General features: G+C 56.4%; 1 protein-coding gene across 1 annotated transcript in view; it reads left to right on the forward strand.

The window, feature by feature from the left end:
• The first annotated feature begins 10249 nt into the window (after window positions 1-10249).
• ELP5 (elongator acetyltransferase complex subunit 5) overlaps window positions 10250-20503 on the forward strand; it is a 116171-nt gene continuing 105917 nt past the window's right edge. The window contains exon 1 of the mRNA XM_068273807.1: window positions 10250-10859. Within this exon, the coding sequence (XP_068129908.1) occupies window positions 10808-10859 (52 nt within the window). The 5' untranslated portion in view covers window positions 10250-10807. The remainder of the gene's footprint in view (window positions 10860-20503) is intronic.

The raw sequence follows: 20503 nt of genomic DNA on the forward strand, positions 1-20503 counted from the left end.
TCCCTGCTGCCTGGTAACTGCTTGCTGCTGCCTGGTAACTGCTCGCTGCTGCCTGGTAACTGCTCCCTGCTGCCTGGTAACTGCTCCCTGCTGCCTGGTAACTGCTCGCTGCTGCCTGGTAACTGCTCGCTGCTCCCTGGTAACTGCTCCCTGCTGCCTGGTAACTGCTCGCTGCCGCCTGGTAACTGCTCGCTGCTGCCTGGTAACTGCTCGCTGCTGCCTGGTAACTGATCGCTGCTCCCTAGTAACTGCTCGCTGCCGCCTGGTAACTGCTCGCTGCCGCCTGAAAACTGCTCGCTGCCGCCTGAAAACTGCTCGCTGCCGCCTGAAAACTGCTCGCTGCCGCCTGAAAACTGCTCGCTGCTCCCTGGTAACTGCTCGCTGCTCCCTGGTAACTGCTCGCTGCTAACTGCTCGCTGCTCCCTGGTAACTGCTCGCTGCTCCCTGGTAACTGCTCGCTGCTCCCTGGTAACTGCTCGCTGCTCCCTGGTAACTGCTCGCTGCTCCCTGGTAACTGCTCGCTGCTCCCTGGTAACTGCTCGCTGCTCCCTGGTAACTGCTCGCTGCTCCCTGGTAACTGCTCGCTGCTCCCTGGTAACTGCTTGCTGCTCCCTGGTAACTGCTTGCTGCTCCCTGGTAACTGCTCCCTGGTAACTGCTCGCTGCTCCCTGGTAACTGCTCGCTGCTGCCTGGTAACTGCTCGCTGCTGCCTGATCGCTGCTGCCTGGTAACTGCTCGCTGCCGCCTGGTAACTGCTCGCTGCCGCCTGGTAACTGCTCGCTGCCGCCTGGTAACTGCTCGCTGCCGCCTGGTAACTGCTCGCTGCCGCCTGGTAACTGCTCGCTGTCGCCTGGTAACTGCTCGCTGTCGCCTGGTAACTGCTCGCTGCTGCCCGGTAACTGCTCGCTGCTGCCCGGTAACTGCTCGCTGCTGCCCGGTAACTGCTGCCTGGTAACTGATCGCTGCTGCCTGATAACTGCTCGCTGCTGCCTGGTAACTGCTCGCTGCTGCCTGATAACTGCTCACTGCCGCCTGATAACTGCTCGCTGCTGCCCGGTAACTGCTCGCTGCTGCCTGGTAACTGCTCGCTGCTGCCCGGTAACTGCTGCCTGGTAACTGCTCGCTGCTGCCTGGTAACTGATCGCTGCTGCCCGATAAATGCTCGCTGCTGCCCGGTAACTGCTCGCTGCTGCCCGGTAACTGCTCGCTGCTGCCCGGTAACTGCTCGCTGCTGCCTGGTAACTGCTCGCTGCTGCCTGGTAACTGCTCGCTGCTGCCTGGTAACTGCTCGCTGCTCCCTGGTAACTGCTCGCTGCTCCCTGGTAACTGCTCGCTGCCCCCTGGTAACTGCTCGCTGCCCCCTGGTAACTGCTCGCTGCCCCCTGGTAACTGCTCCCTGGTAACTGCTCCCTGGTAACTGCTCGCTGCCCCCTGGTAACTGCTCGCTGCCCCCTGGTAACTGCTCGCTGCTGCCTGGTAACTGCTCGCTGCTGCCTGGTAACTGCTCGCTGCTGCCTGGTAACTGCTCGCTGCTCCCTGGTAACTGCTCCCTGCTGCCTGGTAACTGCTCGCTGCTCCCTGGTAACTGCTCGCTGCTCCCTGGTAACTGCTCCCTGGTAACTGCTCGCTGCTGCCTGGTAACTGCTCGCTGCTGCCTGGTAACTGCTCGCTGCTGCCTGGTAACTGCTCGCTGCTCCCTGGTAACTGCTCGCCGCTGCCTGGTAACTGCTTGCTGCTGCCTGGTAACTGCTTGCTGCTGCCTGGTAACTGCTTACTGCTGCCTGGTAACTGCTTGCTGCTGCCTGGTAACTGCTTGCTGCCCCCTGGTAACTGCTCCCTGGTAACTGCTCGCTGCCCCCTGGTAAATGCTCGCCGCTGCCCGGTAACTGCTCGCCGCTCCCTGGTAACTGCTCGCCGCTGCCTGGTAACTGCTCGCCGCTGCCTGGTAACTGCTCGCCGCTGCCTGGTAACTGCTCGCCGCTGCCTGGTAACTGCTCGCTGCAGCCTGGTAACTGCTCGCTGCTGCCTGGTAACTGCTCGCTGCTGCCTGGTAACTGCTCGCTGCTGCCTGGTAACTGCTCGCTGCTGCCTGGTAACTGCTCGCTGCTGCCTGGTAACTGCTTGCTGCTGCCTGCTAACAGCTCGCTGCTGCCTGGTAACTGCTCGCTGCTGCCTGGTAACTGCTCGCTGCTGCCTGGTAACTGCTCGCTGCTCCCTGGTAACTGCTCGCTGCTCCCTGGTAACTGCTCGCTGCTGCCTGGTAACTGCTCGCTGCTGCCTGGTAACTGCTCCCTGGTAACTGCTCCCTGCTCCCTGGTAACTGCTCGCTGCCCCCTGGTAACTGCTCGCTGCCCCCTGGTAACTGCTCGCTGCCCCCTGGTAACTGCTCGCTGCCGCCTGGTAACTGCTCGCTGCCGCCTAGTAACTGCTCGCCGCTGCCCGGTAACTGCTCGCCGCTCCCTGGTAACTGCTCGCTGCTGCCTGGTAACTGCTCGCTGCTGCCTGGTAACTGCTCGCTGCCGCCTGGTAACTGCTCCCTGCCGCCTGGTAACTGCTCGCTGCCCCCTGGTAACTGCTCTCTGCTGCCTGGTAACTGCTCTCTGCTGCCTGGTAACTGCTCGCTGCTGCCCGGTAACTGCTCGCTGCTGCCCGGTAACTGCTCGCTGCTCCCTGGTAACTGCTCTCTGCTGCCCGGTAACTGCTCGCTGCTGCCCGGTAACTGCTTGCTGCTGCCTGGTAACAGCTCGCTGCTGCTTGGTAACTGCTCGCTGCTGCCCGGTAACTGCTCGCTGCTGCCTGGTAACTGCTCGCTGCTCCCTGGTAACTGCTCTCTGCTGCCCGGCAACTGCTCGCTGCTGCCCGGTAACTGCTCGCTGCTGCCTGGTAACTGCTCGCTGCTGCCCGGTAACTGCTCGCTGCTGCCTGGTAACTGCTTGCTGCTGCCTGGTAACAGCTTGCTGCTGCTTGTTAACTGCTCGCTGCTGCCCGGTAACTGCTTGCTGCTGCCTGGTAACTGCTCGCTGCTGCCTGGTAACTGCTCGCTGACTCCTGGTATCTGCTCCCTGGTAACTGCTCGCTGCTGCCTGGTAACTGCTCGCTGCTGCCTGGTAACTGCTTGCTGCTGCCTGGTAACAGCTCGCTGCTGCTTGGTAACAGCTCGCTGCTGCCTGGTAACTGCTCGCTGCTGCCTGGTAACCGCTCGCTGCTGCCTGGTAACCGCTCGCTGCTGCCTGGTAACTGCTCCCTGGTAACTGCTCGCTGCTGCCTGGTAACTGCTCGCTGCTGCCTGGTAACTGCTCGCTGCTGCCTGGTAACTGCTCGCTGCTGCCTGGTAACTGCTCGCTGCTGCCTGGTAACTGCTTGCTGCTGCCTGGTAACAGCTTGCTGCTGCTTGGTAACTGCTTGCTGCTGCCTGGTAACTGCTCGCTGCTGCCTGGTAACTGCTCGCTGGTAATTGCTTGCTGTTACCTGGTAACTGCTCGCTGCTGCCTGGTAACTGCTCGCTGCTGCCTGGTAACTGCTCGCTGCTGCCTGGTAACTGCTCGCTGGTAATTGCTCGCTGCTCCCTGGTAACTGCTCGCTGCTGCCTGGTAACTGCTCGCTGCTGCCTGGTAACTGCTCGCTGCTGCCTGGTAACTGCTCGCTGGTAATTGCTTGCTGCTGCCTGGTAACGGCTTGCTGCTGCCTGGTAACTGCTCGCTGCTGCCTGGTAACTGCTCGCTGCTGCCTGGTAACTGCTCGCTGCTGCCTGGTAACTGCTCGCTGCTGCCTGGTAACTGCTCGCTGCTGCCTGGTAACTGCTTGCTGCTGCCTGGTAACTGCTTGCTGCTGCCTGGTAACTGCTCGCTGCTGCCTGGTAACTGCTCGCTGCTGCCTGGTAACTGCTCCCTGGTAACTGCTCGCTGCTGCCTGGTAACTGCTCGCTGCTGCCTGGTAACTGCTCGCTGCTGCCTGGTAACTGCTCGCTGCTGCCTGGTAACTGCTCGCTGGTAATTGCTTGCTGCTCCCTGGTAACTGCTTGCTGCTCCCTGGTATCTGCTCGCTGCTGCCTGGTAACTGCTCGCTGCTGCCTGGTAACTGCTCCCTGCTGCCTGGTAACTGCTCGCTGGTAATTGCTTGCTGCTGCCTGGTAACGGCTTGCTGCTGCCTGGTAACTGCTCGCTGCTGCCTGGTAACTGCTCGCTGACTCCTGGTATCTGCTCCCTGGTAACTGCTCGCTGCTGCCTGGTAACTGCTCGCTGACTCCTGGTATCTGCTCCCTGGTAACTGCTCGCTGCTGCCTGGTAACTGCTCGCTGGTAATTGCTTGCTGCTGCCTGGTAACGGCTTGCTGCTGCCTGGTAACTGCTCGCTGCTGCCTGGTAACTGCTCGCTGACTCCTGGTATCTGCTCCCTGGTAACTGCTCGCTACTGCCTGGTAACTGCTCGCTGACTCCTGGTATCTGCTGCCTGGTAACTGCTCGCTGGTAATTGCTTGCTGCTGCCTGGTAACTGCTCGCTGACTCCTGGTATCTGCTCCCTGGTAACTGCTCGCTGCTGCCTGGTAACTGCTCGCTGACTCCTGGTATCTGCTGCCTGGTAACTGCTCGCTGGTAATTGCTTGCTGCTGCCTGGTAACGGCTCGCTGCTGCCTGGTAACTGCTCGCTGCTGCCTGGTAACTGCTCGCTGACTCCTGGTATCTGCTGCCTGGTAACTGCTCGCTGGTAATTGCTTGCTGCTGCCTGGTAACGGCTCGCTGCTCCCTGGTAACTGCTCGCTGCTGCCTGGTAACTGCTCGCTGCTGCCTGGTAACTGCTCGCTGCTGCCTGGTAACTGCTCGCTGCTGCCTGGTAACTGCTCGCTGACTCCTGGTATCTGCTGCCTGGTAACTGCTCGCTGGTAATTGCTTGCTGCTCCCTGGTAACGGCTCGCTGCTCCCTGGTAACTGCTCGCTGCTGCCTGGTAACTGCTCGCTGACTCCTGGTATCTGCTGCCTGGTAACTGCTCGCTGGTAATTGCTTGCTGCTCCCTGGTAACTGCTCGCTGCTGCCTGGTAACTGCTCGCTGCTGCCTGGTAACTGCTCGCTGCTGCCTGGTAACTGCTCGCTGGTAATTGCTTGCTGCTCCCTGGTAACTGCTTGCTGCTCCCTGGTATCTGCTCGCTGCTGCCTGGTAACTGCTCGCTGCTGCCTGGTAACTGCTCCCTGCTGCCTGGTAACTGCTCGCTGGTAATTGCTTGCTGCTGCCTGGTAACGGCTTGCTGCTGCCTGGTAACTGCTCGCTGCTGCCTGGTAACTGCTCGCTGACTCCTGGTATCTGCTCCCTGGTAACTGCTCGCTGCTGCCTGGTAACTGCTCGCTGACTCCTGGTATCTGCTCCCTGGTAACTGCTCGCTGCTGCCTGGTAACTGCTCGCTGGTAATTGCTTGCTGCTGCCTGGTAACGGCTTGCTGCTGCCTGGTAACTGCTCGCTGCTGCCTGGTAACTGCTCGCTGACTCCTGGTATCTGCTCCCTGGTAACTGCTCGCTGCTGCCTGGTAACTGCTCGCAGACTCCTGGTATCTGCTGCCTGGTAACGGCTCGCTGCTGCCTGGTAACTGCTCGCTGACTCCTGGTATCTGCTCCCTGGTAACTGCTCGCTGCTGCCTGGTAACTGCTCGCTGACTCCTGGTATCTGCTGCCTGGTAACTGCTCGCTGGTAATTGCTTGCTGCTGCCTGGTAACGGCTCGCTGCTGCCTGGTAACTGCTCGCTGACTCCTGGTATCTGCTCCCTGGTAACTGCTCGCTGCTGCCTGGTAACTGCTCGCTGACTCCTGGTATCTGCTGCCTGGTAACTGCTCGCTGGTAATTGCTTGCTGCTGCCTGGTAACGGCTCGCTGCTCCCTGGTAACTGCTCGCTGCTGCCTGGTAACTGCTCGCTGCTGCCTGGTAACTGCTCGCTGACTCCTGGTATCTGCTGCCTGGTAACTGCTCGCTGGTAATTGCTTGCTGCTCCCTGGTAACGGCTCGCTGCTGCCTGGTAACTGCTCGCTGCTGCCTGGTAACTGCTCGCTGACTCCTGGTATCTGCTGCCTGGTAACTGCTCGCTGGTAATTGCTTGCTGCTGCCTGGTAACGGCTCGCTGCTCCCTGGTAACTGCTCGCTGCTGCCTGGTAACTGCTCGCTGCTGCCTGGTAACTGCTCGCTGACTCCTGGTATCTGCTCCCTGGTAACTGCTCGCTGCTGCTTGGTAACTGCTTGCTGCTCCCTGGTAACTGCTCGCTGCTGCCTGGTAACTGCTCGCTGCTGCTTGGTAACTGCTCGCTGCTGCCTGGTAACTGCTCGCTGCTGCCTGCTAACTGCTTGCTGACTCCTGGTAACTGCTCGCTGCTGCCTGGTAACTGCTCGCTGCTGCCTGGTAACTGCTCGCTGCTGCCCGGTAACTGCTCGCTGCTGCCTGGTAACTGCTCGCTGCTGCCTGGTAACTGCTCGCTGCTGCCCGGTAACTGCTTGCTGCTGCCCGGTAACTGCTCGCTGCTGCCTGGTAACTGCTCGCTGCTGCCTGGTAACAGCTTGCTGCTGCCTGGTAACTGCTCCCTGCTGCCTGGTAACTGCTCGCTGCTGCCTGGTAACTGCTTGCTGCTGCCTGGTAACTGCTCGCTGCTGCCCGGTAACTGCTTGCTGCTGCCCGGTAACTGCTCGCTGCTGCCTGGTATCTGCTCACTGCTGCCTGGTAACTGCTTGCTGCTGCCTGGTAACTGCTCGCTGCTGCCCGGTAACTGCTTGCTGCTGCCCGGTAACTGCTCGCTGCTGCCTGGTAACAGCTTGCTGCTGCCTGGTAACTGCTCCCTGCTGCCTGGTAACTGCTCGCTGCTGCCTGGTAACTGCTTGCTGCTGCCTGGTAACAGCTCGCTGCTGCCCGGTAACTGCTCGCTGCTGCCTGGTAACTGCTTGCTGCTGCCTGGTAACTGCTTGCTGCTGCCCGGTAACTGCTCGCTGCTGCCTGGTAACTGCTCGCTGCTGCCTGGTAACTGCTCGCTGCTGCCTGGTAACTGCTCGCTGGTAATTGCTTGCTGCTCCCTGGTAACTGCTTGCTGCTCCCTGGTATCTGCTCGCTGCTGCCTGGTAACTGCTCGCTGCTGCCTGGTAACTGCTCCCTGCTGCCTGGTAACTGCTCGCTGGTAATTGCTTGCTGCTGCCTGGTAACGGCTTGCTGCTGCCTGGTAACTGCTCGCTGCTGCCTGGTAACTGCTCGCTGACTCCTGGTATCTGCTCCCTGGTAACTGCTCGCTGCTGCCTGGTAACTGCTCGCTGACTCCTGGTATCTGCTCCCTGGTAACTGCTCGCTGCTGCCTGGTAACTGCTCGCTGGTAATTGCTTGCTGCTGCCTGGTAACGGCTTGCTGCTGCCTGGTAACTGCTCGCTGCTGCCTGGTAACTGCTCGCTGACTCCTGGTATCTGCTCCCTGGTAACTGCTCGCTGCTGCCTGGTAACTGCTCGCAGACTCCTGGTATCTGCTGCCTGGTAACGGCTCGCTGCTGCCTGGTAACTGCTCGCTGACTCCTGGTATCTGCTCCCTGGTAACTGCTCGCTGCTGCCTGGTAACTGCTCGCTGACTCCTGGTATCTGCTGCCTGGTAACTGCTCGCTGGTAATTGCTTGCTGCTGCCTGGTAACGGCTCGCTGCTGCCTGGTAACTGCTCGCTGACTCCTGGTATCTGCTCCCTGGTAACTGCTCGCTGCTGCCTGGTAACTGCTCGCTGACTCCTGGTATCTGCTGCCTGGTAACTGCTCGCTGGTAATTGCTTGCTGCTGCCTGGTAACGGCTCGCTGCTCCCTGGTAACTGCTCGCTGCTGCCTGGTAACTGCTCGCTGACTCCTGGTATCTGCTGCCTGGTAACTGCTCGCTGGTAATTGCTTGCTGCTCCCTGGTAACGGCTCGCTGCTGCCTGGTAACTGCTCGCTGCTGCCTGGTAACTGCTCGCTGACTCCTGGTATCTGCTGCCTGGTAACTGCTCGCTGGTAATTGCTTGCTGCTGCCTGGTAACGGCTCGCTGCTCCCTGGTAACTGCTCGCTGCTGCCTGGTAACTGCTCGCTGCTGCCTGGTAACTGCTCGCTGGTAACTGCTCGCTGCTGCTTGGTAACTGCTTGCTGCTCCCTGGTAACTGCTCGCTGCTGCCTGGTAACTGCTCGCTGCTGCTTGGTAACTGCTCGCTGCTGCCTGGTAACTGCTCGCTGCTGCCTGCTAACTGCTTGCTGACTCCTGGTAACTGCTCGCTGCTGCCTGGTAACTGCTCGCTGCTGCCTGGTAACTGCTTGCTGCTGCCCGGTAACTGCTCGCTGCTGCCTGGTAACTGCTCGCTGCTGCCTGGTAACTGCTCGCTGCTGCCCGGTAACTGCTCGCTGCTGCCTGGTAACTGCTCGCTGCTGCCTGGTAACAGCTTGCTGCTGCCTGGTAACTGCTCCCTGCTGCCTGGTAACTGCTCGCTGCTGCCTGGTAACTGCTTGCTGCTGCCTGGTAACTGCTCGCTGCTGCCCGGTAACTGCTTGCTGCTGCCCGGTAACTGCTCGCTGCTGCCTGGTAACAGCTTGCTGCTGCCTGGTATCTGCTCACTGCTGCCTGGTAACTGCTTGCTGCTGCCTGGTAACTGCTCGCTGCTGCCCGGTAACTGCTTGCTGCTGCCCGGTAACTGCTCGCTGCTGCCTGGTAACAGCTTGCTGCTGCCTGGTATCTGCTCGCTGCTGCCTGGTAACTGCTTGCTGCTGCCTGGTAACTGCTCGCTGCTGCCCGGTAACTGCTTGCTGCTGCCCGGTAACTGCTCGCTGCTGCCTGGTAACTGCTCGCTGCTGCCTGGTAACAGCTTGCTGCTGCCTGGTAACTGCTCCCTGCTGCCTGGTAACTGCTCGCTGCTGCCTGGTAACTGCTTGCTGCTGCCTGGTAACAGCTTGCTGCTGCTTGGTAACTGCTCGCTGCTGCCCGGTAACTGCTCGCTGCTGCCTGGTAACTGCTTGCTGCTGCCTGGTAACTGCTCGCTGCTGCCCGGTAACTGCTTGCTGCTGCCCGGTAACTGCTCGCTGCTGCCTGGTAACTGCTCGCTGCTGCCTGGTAACAGCTTGCTGCTGCCTGGTAACTGCTCCCTGCTGCCTGGTAACTGCTCGCTGCTGCCCGGTAACTGCTCGCTGCTGCCCGGTAACTGCTCGCTGCTGCCTGGTAACTGCTCGCTGCTGCCTGGTAACTGCTCGCTGCTGCCCGGTAACTGCTCGCTGCTGCCTGGTAACTGCTTGCTGCTGCCTGGTAACTGCTCGCTGCTGCCCGGTAACTGCTTGCTGCTGCCCGGTAACTGCTCGCTGCTGCCTGGTAACTGCTCGCTGCTGCCTGGTAACAGCTTGCTGCTGCCTGGTAACTGCTCCCTGCTGCCTGGTAACTGCTCGCTGCTGCCTGGTAACTGCTTGCTGCTGCCTGGTAACAGCTTGCTGCTGCTTGGTAACTGCTCGCTGCTGCCCGGTAACTGCTCGCTGCTGCCTGGTAACTGCTTGCTGCTGCCTGGTAACTGCTCGCTGCTGCCCGGTAACTGCTTGCTGCTGCCCGGTAACTGCTCGCTGCTGCCTGGTAACTGCTCGCTGCTGCCTGGTAACAGCTTGCTGCTGCCTGGTAACTGCTCCCTGCTGCCTGGTAACTGCTCGCTGCTGCCTGGTAACTGCTCGCTGCTGCCTGGTAACTGCTTGCTGCTGCCTGGTAACTGCTCGCTGCTGCCCGGTAACTGCTTGCTGCTGCCCGGTAACTGCTCGCTGCTGCCTGGTAACTGCTCGCTGCTGCCCGGTAACTGCTCGCTGCTGCCCGGTAACTGCTCGCTGCTGCCTGGTAACTGCTCGCTGCTGCCTGGTAACTGCTCGCTGCTGCCCGGTAACTGCTCGCTGCTGCCTGGTAACTGCTTGCTGAGCACACGCTTGTCACACTGCCGGATATTCAGGGTACAGAGGGGACCCCGAGAGGCAGATTACAGCATCCTATCAGCTGTGGGGAAGCCGCTGGCCCCGCATGCGCAGGAGGAGGCTGTGCGGCCACATATCTCCTGAACCAGCCGGGCTCCGGGGACGATATTCACTATGTTACTACCAGCTGCATCATTATCTTCACACTGCGCATGCGCACTACTCAGTGCGGGAGGGAGCTTCCGGGCAGCACGATCAGACATAACACCTGCCAGCCACCAGCTGTTGGGCGGGGTGTAGATAACGCGGGACCCGCCCTTCAGGGATAACAGACGCTGATGGGCGGGGTTTGGATGACGTGCCTGCTGCCACTCAGGGGCGCAGCGAAGCGCTCCTTCAAGCACAGCGCCGCGCATGCGCAGTGCCCCCTGAGCGACGCTCTCCTGCTGCCTCTGTACCCCGGGGTCTCCTCCGCCCACTCTGCCGCCCCCAGGGCGGGGCACAGCACTCATCGCACACCCTCATCGCTTCATCACGGTCGCTATGCGGGAGCTGTTACCAGGGGAGGAGCTATAAGCTGCGCTCATCACCACGGTGATCCCGTCTCTATCACTATCGAGACTACAGTTTCACAAGACGCCACCAATCACAGCGCAGCATGTAGCTCCGCCCACCACCTCCACCCAATCGTCACCTATCGCTAAACCCCGCCCCTCTCCTACATACACATACAGCCCCCCCCCCCCCCTGCTGCGCACGCTCTGACGTCTCGCTTACGCGCCCGGCTGCATTGTGGGAGATGTAGTGCAGCTGCTGACTCGCACATAAGCGCCGCTCGTCCCCCTATGAAAATGGCGGGTGAAGTAAAATGGCGGCCAGCTGACGTGGGGAAAGGTGGGCGGGGCTTACAGGCGGAATGCTGCACGAGCTGAGGAGAACCGGGAGCCCCGGAGTGCTGCTGGTGACAGGTGAGACTCCTCCCCCTCCGGAGCTCCTCCCCCTCTTACAGAATACCAGGGGTACCTGTACTGAGTCTGTGTGATGTCCCCTTCACCCTGTGTCTTCACTACTACTGCCTAAGCCCCTCCCCTCCTCCTAAGCTCCTCCCCTCTTACAAAATACCAGGGGTACCTGTACTGAGTCTGTGTGATGTCCCCTTCACCCTGTGTCATCACTACTACTGCCTAAGCCCCTCCCCTCCCCCTCTTACAGAATACCAGGGGTACCTGTTCTGAGTCTGTGTGATGTCCCCTTCACCCTGTCATCACTACTACTGCCTAAGCCCCTCCTCCTCAGCTCCTCCCCCTCTTACAGAATACCAGGGGTACCTGTACTGAGTCTGTGTGATGTCCCCTTCACCCTGTGTCATCACTACTACTGCCTAAGCCCCTCCCCTCCTCCTCAGCTCCTTCCCCTCTTACAGAATACCAGGGGTACCTGTACTGAGTCTGTGTGATGTCCCCTTCACCCTGTCATCTCTACTACTGCCTAAGCCCCTCCCCTCCTCCTCAGCTCCTCCCCCTCTTACAGAATACCAGGGGTACCTGTACTGAGTCTGTGTGATGTCCCCTTCACCCTGTCATCTCTACTACTGCCTAAGCCCCTCCCCTCCTCCTCAGCTCCTCCCCCTCTTACAGAATACCAGGGGTACCTGTACTGAGTCTGTGTGATGTCCCCTTCACCCTGTCATCTCTACTACTGCCTAAGCCCCTCCCCTCCTCCTCAGCTCCTCCCCCTCTTACAGAATACCAGGGGTACCTGTACTGAGTCTGTGTGATGTCCCCTTCACCCTGTCATCTCTACTACTGCCTAAGCCCCTCCCCTCCTCCTCAGCTCCTCCCCCTCTTACAGAATACCAGGGGTACCTGTACTGAGTCTGTGTGATGTCCCCTTCACCCTGTGTCATCACTACAATACAATACAATAATACAATAACATTTGTAAAGCGCTTTTCTCCCCTAGGACTCAAAGCGCATAGCTGTGTCTCAGATTAATACAGGGTTTCAGGCTGGGTTGTGTTACAGAGGAGATAGTCAGATGTTTATGAATGCCAGACTACAGAGGTAGGTTTTCAGTTTAGACTTAAATGCTTCCAGGGATGGGGCTGTCCTGATTGGGTGTGGCAGGGAGTTCCAAAGTGTAGGGGCAGCATGACAAAAGGCTCTGTCTCCAAAGGTTTTGAGGTGGACTCTGAGGGTGACCAAGGTGTTACGTCCTTTTGATCTAAGATTGTGGGGGGTGTGATGTAGTTGCAACAAGTCCTTCAGGTATCCAGGGCCCAGATTGTGCAAGGATTTGAATGTCAGTAAGCCAATCTTAAACAGAATTCTCCATTTTATCGGTAGCCAGTGGAGTGAGCTCAGGGTTGGTGTTATGTGGCAATGGCGGGGTTGGCTCGTTAACAGCCTTGCGGCGGCATTCTGTACTAATTGCAGGCGGCGTAAGTCTTTCTTATGCAGGCCTGTGTAGAGGACGTTGCAGCAGTCTAACCTTGATGTGACGAAGGCATGAACTAGGGTTGGAAGATCCTCTGAAGGAATTAGGTGTTTAATCTTTGCAATATTCCTTAGGTGAAAGAAGGAATGTTTCACAACAGCTGAGATTTGATTCCTGAAGCTTAATTTCTCATCAATCAGTACTCCCAGGCTGCGCACACAGTCTGAGTTGTTCAGGTCTGAGCTCCCTATCCTTAGCGGTGTTGGTTGAGACTGGAGCTGCTTTGCTGTTGAGCCCTGGCCCTCGATAACAAGAACCTCAGTTTTGTCAGCATTAAAGAGTAACTGTCAGGCTGCAGAAGCTAATTTAAACCTCTATTCTCCTGTGTTAAACAGTTTAGAAGGAAGCCCAAAAGCCATTAGTGAAGATAAAAATCTCAGTTACCTTTGATGTGTGCTTATCTTAAAGGCTGTTATAGACCCATAAGGACGCAAGCCGCATACTAAACTGCAAAGCATTCTGGGGCCCTCCCCTCGGCTGCTAATGAGACGTTACAGCAGCTTATGTAATCAGTCCAGCGCGTAGCACTGATAAATCTCGGGCAGAGTACACTGCAGGAGTCAGCAGCCACATGGCTCATTAATATTCACTGCACACTGTTATTTAGTACCAGCTTTTCTGTGATCAGGAAGCAGGCAGGACATGACGACACAATTGGCTTCATAGGAGACAGACAAACATGGAACCTGCCATGAGCTGTCAGGAGCATCATTCTCTGCATATACTATATACAAATTCTGTGAAATCCAAACGTGGACAGTGAAATGCAGATGTAATGTAAGTACAGCCAATATTTAGCTACTGATATGTGTTTATTTTCTCTGAGACCTTATACCTAACAGTTCCTCTTTAAGTTTTAGCCAATTATTATTCATCCACTCCTGAAGCTCAGCTAAGCATGCGTTTATTTGTGGAGTAGGGTCTGTGACGTCAGGTTTGAATGACAAATATAGCTGGGTGTCATCAGCATAGCAATGATATGTCAGGCCATGTTTTTGTATGATTTCTCCAAGTGGCAGCATGTATATGGTGAACAGTAAAGGGGATAATATTGCGCCCTGAGGTACACCGTATTTTAGTGGTACAGGGTTGGAGAGAAAGGGCCCTAAGGCTACCCTTTGTGTTCTGCCAGCCAGGAAGGAGTTGAACCACCGGAGAACAATGCCATCTATGCCACAGTACTCTTGTAGCCTGTTGAGTAAGATTTCATGATCGACTGTGTCAAAAGCCGCTGAGAGGTCGAGCAAAATCAGGATGGAACATTGACCCTTGTCTCTTGCAATGAGCAGATCATTGCAAATCTGGGTGAGGGCTGTTTCACAGCTGTGATATTTCCTGAAGCCAGATTGAAGAGGGTCAAGGATGTTGTTTCTGGAGAGCCTGGCTTCAAGTTGGAGGTAGACAGCCTTTTCAATAACTTTTCCCAGAAAGGGGAGGTTTGAGACAGGTCTGTAGCTGTTTAGAGCATCTGGGTCTAAGGATGGTTTCTTGAGTAGAGGCCTGACGATTGCTTCTTTCAGAGTAGAGGGAAACCACCCTTCCTGTAAGGAGCCGTTGACTATTTTGTGGAATGCCGGTGTAAATAGTTCAGGGCATTTCAACATGAACTTAGTGGGGCCAGGGTCCAGATCGCAGGTAGTCTGGCGAAGGTTTGAGAGGATATCCAGGATGTCTTTTTCAGTGATGACCTTAAAGAGACTCTGTAACGACAAAAAGATCCCCTGGGGGGTACTCACCTCGGGTGGGGGAAGCCTCAGGATCCTAATGAGGCTTCCCACGCCGTCCTCTGTCCCACGGAGGTCTCGCTGCAGCCCTCCGAACAGCCGGCGACCGTGCCGACTGTTCAATTCAATATTTACCTTTGCAGGCTCCAGCGGGGGCGCTGTGGCTGCTTTCGCTCCGAAGGAGGCGGAAATACCCGATCTCAGTCGGGTCCGCTCTACTGCGCAGGCGCCGGAGACTTGCGCCTGCGCAGTAGAGCGGACCCGACTGAGATCGAGTATTTCCGCCTCCTTCGGAGCAAAAGCAGCCAGAGCGCCTGCGCAGGAGCCTGCAAAGGTAAATATTACGTCACCGCTGTACGGAGGGCTACAGCGAGACCCCCGAGGGACGGCAGACGGCGTGGGAAGCCTCATTAGGATCCTGAGGCTTCCCCCATCCGAGGTGAGTACCCCCCAGGGGACGTTTTAACGTTACAGATTCTCTTTAAAATCAGACCATGGTGGTAGGCTATTTTTGCACCTGTTATATGGCTCTGCATGGGTTTCTTGGGCTGTGAATTGAATGGCAGATCGTATGGAGGAGACTTTGTCTGAGAAGAAGTGGGCAAATTTCTCGCACAGTTCCTGTGAAGGTCTGATGCTGGATTTCCTGCAAGATGGATTGCAGAGACTGTCAACCGTGCGGAAGAGTTGGGCAGGTCTGTTGGCTGCATTTGCAATTTCATGAGACAGGAATAAGGACTTCTTTTTGTTAATCATCGTTTGATATTTTTCCAGGTGAGCAATTAGGGAAAGTTTGTCATCAGGAGACTGATGTTTGCGCCACCTTCGTTCCAGTCTGCGTCCCTGTTTCTTTAGTTCCTTTATAGAGTTGTCAAACCAGCGAGCGTGATGTAATGGTGCGGAACGTTTAATCTTTAAGGGAGCTATGGCGTCAAAAGCGGCTGAGACATCGTGGTTATATTTAAGGACCATGGATTCAAGGCCTAAGTTGTGATCTGTCAGTCCACCTAGATTGAGGCTGTTCTGAAGGTGTTGGGGTGTCAAACCTTTCAAGGAACGATATTTTATTAGTTCTTTCACTTGGTGTTTTGTAGCCGGTGCTGTAAAGGAGAAGTGGACAGTGTGGTGGTCTGACCAAACTACTGGATCACTACTACTGCCTAAGCCCCTCCCCTGCTCCTCAGCTCCTCCCCCTCTTACAGAATACCAGGGGTACCTGTACTGAATCTGTGTGATGTCCCCTTCACCCTGTGTCATCACTACTACTGCCTAAGCCCCTCCCTTGCTCCTCAGCTCCTCCCCCTCTTACAGAATACCAGGGGTACCTGTACTGAGTCTGTGTGATGTGTACCTCAGCCCGTTTAAAAACGGGCTTTAGGTAGTTAAATTGCGCCCGCCTGCCGCCCTGCTCCCTAGCCCGACCTCCCGTCCCAACGGCTTTCTGTACTGCGGTTTTCAAGCCCATATGGTCGCCGGGCTGTGGTAGCTCAATGATAGAACAACAGTGACTGTCCAGCTGATGGAATTTGGTCTGACCACAATGAAGCAACGACCTTATTATCTTTAGTGTGCCACCCCCACCCGAGACACTCAAATAGCCGGCGGTCATTGCTTCATTGTGATACGCAAGCCCCTTCACCGCGGCAAGGTAATGATCACAAAGGGGGATGGGCACATGTACATGCCTTTTGTTTTGTTGCAGCCGCCCGCAGTGCAGCCAGAAAAATTAGGCAGGCATGTGCACGCCCCAGAAAAATTATTGTAGCGGCCGCTGCTAGCAGCAGCCTTAAAAATTCAGGAATCCGCCTAGAGTCCTGGACCCTGTTGGTGGTGGCGGAGAAGGCAAGCGGCCTGCAGGCAGAGATGCTGTGTGTGTGGGGACTGACTTAGTCTTCTTCGGTCGGTCAGTAGCCCTCTACGGGATCCATGCCTCATTCATTTTGATAAAGGTGAGGTACTGAACACTTCTGTGACTTAGGCCTGGTTCACATTAGAGTTCCCTGTCCGGATCCGCCTGATCGGATCCGGACCTTATACTGTACAAACGGAACGTACGTTCCGCATAGCAATGCAAAGTCTATGCGGACGTTCACATGAGTACGTTCCGTACAGAACGGAGCCGGATCGGATCCGGACTCCGGAGGCTTTTCCAACATGCGCTATTTTTTGGGTCCGGCTCATCCGGCCCACGCACCCGGACCGGATCCTGACTGCACCATGCGGATGTGGAAACCTATGGGGAACGGAAAGCACAGAACACACTGGAGACCTGACATTCTACCCCACTTCCTATGCGGATTCTAGTGGCCATTTCGGATGGGGACACATGGGCAGCAGTGGAGCAGCAGTGACTTACGTGCTGGAGCTGTTGGCAGTATGTCGGACGTGGAGGTGAGGCCTACAGCGGAGGACCTGATTCTACAGGTGCACCTTCTGCAGACCCCAACAAGTTTAGGTACTTTTTTTTTTTTTTTTCCCCCCCGGATCCGCATGGCAGCCGCGTTCACACCGCAAGAAATACACATGCAAACGGACCGGATCCGCATCGCATGCGGATAGGTGCCGTACGGCTCCCATGCGTATCAGGTCCGGCTCCGATGCGGGTCCGGTCCGTTTGCGTGACAGAACGCAAGTGTGAATGGGGCCTTAGGCGACTTCTCAGTAACTATGCCTCCAGCTGCACTGAAGGTCCTTTCTGACAGGACGCTTGCGGCAGGGCAAGAGAGAAGTTGTATGGCAAATTGGGACAGCTCTGGCCACAGGTCAAGCCTGCGCAACCAGTAGTCCAGGGGTTCATCGTCGCTGCTCGCAGTGTCTACATCCACACTCAAGGCCAGGTAGTCGGCTACCTGCCGGTCGAGGCGTTGTTGGAGGGTGGATCCGGAAGGACTATGGCGAGGAGTTGGACTAAAGAACGTCCGCATGTCCGACATCACCCTGAGATCGCTGGAGCGTCCTGTCCTTGCCTGCGTGGACTTGGGAAGAGGAGGGTTACTGCCAGTGGTACCTTTATTGCGTTGTACAGCCACATCACCCTTAAACGCATTGTAAAGCATCATCGACAGCTTGTTCTGCATGTGCTGCATCCTTTCCGCCTTATGTTGAGTTGGTAACAGGTCTGCCACTTTGTGCCTGTACCGAGGGTCTAGTAGTGTGGCCACCCAGTACAGGTCATTCGCCTTGAGGGACCCCCGTATCAAAAAAACTCAACAGGCTGGACAGCATGAAGGACGCCATCTGCACAAAATTGGATCCAGACGTACGATCTATCTCCTCTTGCTCTTCCACAGTGATGTCAGGTAAGTCCTCCTCCTCTCTTCCCCCCCCCCCCCCCCCCCCCCCCCCAGCCACAAACAATACCACGGGAAAGGTGAGCAGCACAAGCCCCCTACGACACCTGCTGCGGTTGTTCTTCCGCCTACTCTTCAAAAAAAAAAAAAACCTTCCTCATTTGACTCCTCTTCCCCAGACGACGACTCCTCCCCCCCCTCCTCTGATGCCGCAGGTGATGTTTCCAAGAACTCTTCCTCCTCCTGTTCCTGGTCACGCTCCTCTACAGCTTGATCCACCGCTCTACGCACGGCACGCTCCAGGAAGAAAGCATAGGGGATCAAGTCGCTAATGGAGCCTTCACTGCGACTCACCAGGGTTGTCACCTCCTCAAACGGCCGCATGAGCCTGCAGGCATTACGCATGAGTGTCCAGTACTTCGGCCATAACATCCCCAGCTCCCCAGAGCATGTCCTTTCACTTTAGTTGTACAGATACTATTTGACGGTTTTCTCCTGTTGTAGCAGGCGTTCAAACATGAGGAGCGTTGAATTCCAGCGAGTCGGGCTATCAAGCGCCTCACCGGCAAGTTGTTTCTCCGCTGAAAATCGGCCAAGGGCGCCATGGCCGTGTAGGACCGTCTAAAATGCCCACACACCTTCCTGGACTGCTTCAGGACGCCCTGTAAGCCTGGGTACTTGCACACAAATCTTTGGATTATGAGACTGAGCACATGTGCTATGCAGGGTACATGTGTCAACTTTCCCAAACTCAAAGCCGACAAGAGATTGCTGCCGTTGTCACACACCACGTTGCCGATCTCCAGCTGGTGCGGCGTCAGCCACTGATCCACCTGTTTGTTAAGAGCAGCCAGGAGAGCTTCTCCAGTGTGACTCTCCGCTTTGAGGCAAGACATGTCCAAGATGGCGTGACACCATCGTACCTGGCATGCAGCATAGGCCCTGGGGAGCTAGGGGTGTGCAGTTTGAGAGAACGCAGCAGTAGATTAGCACTCAGCCGAGGAGGAGGAGGAGGACAGCGAAGAGGATGTAGCTGGAGAAGTTGGAGGAGAAGTAGAGGAGGTGGTAGCAGGCCTGCCTGCAAACCGTGGAGGTGTCACAACGAAGTCCGCTGCACAGCCACGTACTCACTGCCAGCGGTCACCAGGTTGACCCAATGTGCCGTATACGTAATGTACCTGCCCTGACCGTGCTTGGCAGACCAGGCATCCGTGGTCAGATGGACCCTTGACCCAACTCAGTGTGCCAGAGATGACACCACTTGCCTTTCTACATCACGGTACAGTTTGGGTATGGCCTTTTGAGAAAAGTAATTGCGGCCTGTTATCTTCCACTGCGGTGTCCCAATCGTCACAATTTTTCGGAAATCTTCAGAGTCCACCAGCCAGTATGGTAACAGCTGGTGAGATAACAGTTCCACCAAGCCAGCTGTCAGACGCCGGGCAAGGGGGTGACTGGCAGACATTGGCTTCTTCCGCTCAAAGATTTCCTTAACGGACACCTGGATGCTGCTGTGGGCAGAGGAGCAGGAAGCGCTCAAGCTGAGAGGCGAAGTGGAAGAGGGTGGCTGTGAAGGTGCAAGGGAGAAAGTGGCTGAAGATATGCTGCACCTGAAGGAGGAAGAGGAGAAGGAGGGTGGCTTTGCGTTTGTTTGCTGCTTTTGCTCAGGTTGTCTTCCCATTGCAGTTTGTTCTCTTTCACCATTTGCCTTCGTAAGGCAGTTGTCTCTACGCGGGTCTGCACTGACTTGACTAATACGATGTGCGGTTACACAGGTGCAGTGAAAAGGTTACTGCTGGTACAACAATGTGCAGTGAAAGGTATACAGTGACTGATATTACAAATGTGCAGCTGTCACACACACACAGGTACAGTGAAAAGGTATGCAGTGACTGGTATATAAGCCTGTGTGCTGTTACACAGGTGCAGTGAAAGGTATGCAGTGACTGATATTACAAATGTGCAGCTTTCACTCACAGGTACAGTGAAAGGTAGGCAGTGAATGTACTGGGCCTGGCACAGTATAGCAATTAGCAAGGGCCAGCTGCAACAGACAGGGCTGTATATGCAGTGTCAGTGGGCCACAAAAAAAAAAATCACAAGAACATTAGCTCTCAAAAGAGCTGTTGTGGGGTGCTTTTTAGCAATACGTATCAGCAAGGAGAAAGCTAACAAGCCTAACAACTGCCTAACTAAGCTTCCCCTAATCTCTGCAGCAACCTCTCTCCCTTCTCTCACTAACTATGCAGCACACTGAGTGAGAACATGGCCGACGCTGCTGCCAGTGGGAGGGGGGGAGAGCTCCAGGAGGGAGTGCAGCCTGATTGGCTGCCCTCTGTCTGCTGACTGTGATGTAGAGGGTCAAAGTTTTGCCCAATGATGTAGTATAGGGGCGGGTTGAACTCACCATAAAGATTGCCATTCAACGCGAACCAACAATGTGCGCGCAAATAAGTTCGCGGCCGAACCATTCGGGACAACTCTATTACAGAATACTAGGGGTACCTGTACTGAGTCTGTGTGATGTCCCCTTCATCCAGTGTGATCACTACTACTGTCTAAGCTCTTCCCGTCCTCCTCAGGTCCTCCCCCTCTTACAGAATACTAGGGGTACCTATACTGAGTCTGTGTGATGTTCCCTTCACCCTGTGTCATCACTACTACTGCCTAAGCCCCTCCCCACCTCCTCAGCTCCTCCTCCTCTTACAGAATACCAGGGGTACCTGTACTGAGTCTGTGTGATGTCCCCTTCATCCTGTGTCATCACTACTACTGTCTAAGCTCCTCCCGTCCTCTTGAGCCCCTCCCTTTGCATGGTGCAGGGGGAGGGGTGCTAGCCTGACAACATGACCCCCTCAGGAGATCAGATCTCCCATAAGCCCCAGCACTGAGGGAAGTATCTCCTCATCATTACATCATGCAGGGGGAGGGGTGCTAGCCTGACAACATGACCCCTCAGGAGATCAGATCCCCCATAAGCCCCAGCACTGAGGGAAGTATCTCCTCATCATTACATCATGCATGGGGAGGGGTGCTAGCCTGACAACATGACCCCCTCAGGAGATCAGATCCCCCATAAGTCCCAGCACTGAGGATAGTATC

This window comes from Hyperolius riggenbachi, chromosome 3 (assembly GCF_040937935.1).
Source record: "Hyperolius riggenbachi isolate aHypRig1 chromosome 3, aHypRig1.pri, whole genome shotgun sequence".
Taxonomy (NCBI): domain Eukaryota; kingdom Metazoa; phylum Chordata; class Amphibia; order Anura; family Hyperoliidae; genus Hyperolius; species Hyperolius riggenbachi.